The sequence below is a fragment of the Seriola lalandi genome, unplaced genomic scaffold (genome assembly GCF_002814215.2).
Source record: "Seriola lalandi dorsalis isolate HSWRI2012SDOR001 ecotype SW California unplaced genomic scaffold, Sedor1 jcf7180002054841, whole genome shotgun sequence".
In the NCBI taxonomy this organism is placed as follows: domain Eukaryota; kingdom Metazoa; phylum Chordata; class Actinopteri; order Carangiformes; family Carangidae; genus Seriola; species Seriola lalandi.
This window is the reverse complement of record NW_019525394.1, coordinates 14247-17550: the sequence shown is the minus strand read 5'-3', so window position 1 is coordinate 17550 and position 3304 is coordinate 14247. Positions and strand designations below refer to the sequence as shown.

Genomic DNA, 3304 nt, shown 5'->3' with positions numbered 1-3304 from the left:
TTTGACTAAATATAAACAAATATAGACAAACATACTGAAATCAGAAATCCAGTCTGAATACATCTTCAGTTTTATTTTTCCTTCTCTAATTTCTTTATGTGAGAAATGAATCGTACAGATTTCAAATATGTAGATTTTGGATTATCTGTTGTGGCTTGACTTTAGTTTTCAGACCATGTTTAGGTCATGTGACTCTGACAGATGTCCTCATTGGCCTATGGTTGTCCCTCATGTTAAAGCTGTTGATTTGTTGTGTTCAGTTCCTCCAGGACCGCCGCAGATCTTTCGTGGCAACAAACCGGGCAGAGAATCGGGATCCAACTCATCCCCCATCAGAGGTAATCCTGAACCCTGAACCCTGAACCCTCTATCTCTATTTCTATCTCTATCTCTATCTCTATCTCTATCTCTATCTCTATCTCTATCTCTATCACCATCTCTATCTCTATTTCTATCTCTATCTCTATCTCTATCACCATCTCTATCTCTATCTCTATCTCTATCACCATCACACATCTCTTCCCTTCATTTCCATGAAAAATAAATAAATATTTTATTGTTTCATCAAATATAAAAAATTCCTTTTTTAACTTACACTTCTGGTGCGTTCAGGGACCATTTGAAATCTCAGTTTCAGAGTCCTGTTGAATGCATATATACAGGATTAGCGCCCCCATGTGGTTCATTGCCTGCATCTGCAGGAAAACAAAAAACAAACCAAAAAAATTTAAAAAATGCTGTTTTCAATTCAATTTCTTCTCTTACAGTTGTATTTATTTTATTTATTTTCTTACTATTTTTTCATAATAAATTTCCTGGCATCAGCTTCTCAGACAAACACACATCAATAATGTAACAAACATATAAATAAATGAATATAAATGTGATGATTTAACATCTGAAAACTGATTTTGTTTTCTTCACAGGACCTCACCGCAATACAGTGGACAGGGTGAGTTTTTCTTTAGATAAACTTTATTTAACAGTAGTTGACAGAGTAACTCACTTCACACTGAACTCATCAGATCATGCAGAGCTGTAAATGCATGATCTGAACTTGATAAATTACATTTAAAGTGATTATAAATGAACTGATTATATGAGTAACATAGAAAACTGAAAACAAAAAGGGACCAAGAGCAGAACCCTGAGGAACTCCACTGTCTTAAAACCATGGACATTGAAAACTTGTTTTTGTTAATACTCTGTGACGACCAGGAACCCCCCACCTGGTCCAAACCTCCCGTTCCTCCTCCGTCCAGCTCCGTCAGCAGAAGCAACTCCTCAGCCAGGCCTGGTCCCAACAGGTGAGCTCTCACCTGTCCTCCATCAAAACATCTCTGATTCACCTAATCAGTTCCTCAAATATATACCTTTCATCCAATCAGGTCTTTATCTTTGAGGCTTTGAATTCATATTCATCACATGTGTTTTTAGTGAGTTCAGTTGTAAGATGATCAAACAGTTATTTACAGTTATAATTAATAATGTTATTAAATGATAATGTGGTTTGGTTTAACAGGTTTGATGCAAGGAGAGAGGTATGTTGCATTTTCTTTTAGTAAATAATATTTTATTGAGTGTTTTTAATTTGTAAAGCTGTTCATGTCCAAAACATATTTAGATAAAGTACAAATATTAATGAACAACTAAACAAAAAAATAGTAAAACAGAAAGAAATAAATACAAAAAAACTGAAGAAAAGACTAATATACTAATATTCTCTTCTCTCTCATCAGCAGCCACATGATGAAGGTGAGATTTCTTTATCGCTTTTTTTCTGTTTTATTTTATTTTAATTAATTTCATTTTATTTTTATTATTTATTTTAATTTAAGATTATTTTATTTCAATTTAGTTTATTCTATTTTATTTTATTCTATTTTGATTTATTTATCTCTTTTCCATGAAATGACAAACAAAAGAAATATCCCAACACACCAGAGAACCTCCTCAGCTTATTTATTTATCTGGATACTTCAGGAGATTCAAGTATCCCAGAATGCATTTAGCACTGGGACTGGTTTTATATGCAGTATTTGTACTGACAGAGTCCTGGAGTGATTCTTTAAATTCTGCTTCTCTCTTCCAGCTCCTAAACACAACACCTTCCCCCTCCAGAGTAAAGGTCTGCCCCCCCGCCCTGGCCTCCCTGGGCCCCCCTCTCGCCTCGGAGACAGGTATGAAAAACTAAAAGTAAAATAAGGATTCTCATTCCTCAGTAGTGGGATACGTCAGTTCAGTTGCAGCCTTCCTGTTGCCACAAATACTCACTGCAGCACCAAATGTGTATTAATCCGCTAATGAAAATAGTCCCCAACAAATACACTATTTCCTCGTGTTTGTTTGATGAAAACTAAAGTGAGCCTCTGTATTTGAAACTGTATATTTAAGACTGGTCCCATCTAAAACCATGAAGGCCTCCAGTGTCAGATCTGTCTGGGTTGTTGAGTCTTTGTTTAGAGTTGTATCATGTGTTTGTACCTGATAAACCTCCACCTGAGTCTCATTTAACAATGAAACTGTAGATTTGTGAGGTGTTTTTAAAGATTTACATCTTCAGTAGGAACCAGTGGAGCTTAGACCCATGACAGAGGAGGGAAGGTTTAGAGGGTCGGACTAACAAACTGTTGGTTTTGGTCGTTTCCAGAGATTTAGAACATGATATATATATTTTATAATAATATATAATATATTGTATAAAGAAGCAGCGCTCATGAGAACATCACTGACATCAACACAGTGTGTAAACGAATAATCTGTCTTGTTTGTTTCTGAACAGTCTGCCCCCCAGTGTCCCCAAACTGCACACAGGTAAGAACACAAACAGCGAAGCAACAGTTCGGCATTCTGGGAAAAATCCTCTCCTTGTCTTTCTGTCTGAGAGCTTTGACGTTCAGATTGATGCTAACACGTTTGTTAGCTTAGCATAAAGACTGGAAACAGGGGGAAACAGCTAGCTTAGCTCTGACCAAAGGAAACAAAGTCGACCCACCATCTTTAAAACTGAGTGATGAGCACACAGCTGTACGTTTCACCACATGTTGAATTATTACTTTAATGACAATGAATTTTATTTATATAAGGTTTTTTATTTGTTATTAACTGTTCGTGTTTCCAGTTACAGACATTTCAAACTTCATTTAACTGTGTAAAGATTTACTCCACTGTCCTCTGAAGTGATGGAAAAATGATCCTGTGTGTGTGTGTATGTTTGTGTGTGTGTGTGTATGTGTGTGTGTGTGTGTCTGTGTGTGTGTGTGTGTGTGTCTGTGTGTGTGTGTCTGTGTGTGTGTGTGTGTGT

At 36.2% G+C, this 3304-nt stretch overlaps 1 protein-coding gene across 1 annotated transcript in view; it reads left to right on the top strand.

Moving 5' to 3' along the window:
* LOC111670213 (uncharacterized) overlaps window positions 1-3304 on the top strand; it is a 15979-nt gene that overhangs the window by 9501 nt on the left and 3174 nt on the right. Inside the window, exons 9-15 of the mRNA XM_023426845.2 lie at window positions 261-338; window positions 927-952; window positions 1219-1307; window positions 1523-1541; window positions 1740-1755; window positions 2093-2180; window positions 2783-2814. Of these exons, the coding sequence (XP_023282613.2) occupies window positions 261-338; window positions 927-952; window positions 1219-1307; window positions 1523-1541; window positions 1740-1755; window positions 2093-2180; window positions 2783-2814 (348 nt within the window). The remainder of the gene's footprint in view (window positions 1-260; window positions 339-926; window positions 953-1218; window positions 1308-1522; window positions 1542-1739; window positions 1756-2092; window positions 2181-2782; window positions 2815-3304) is intronic.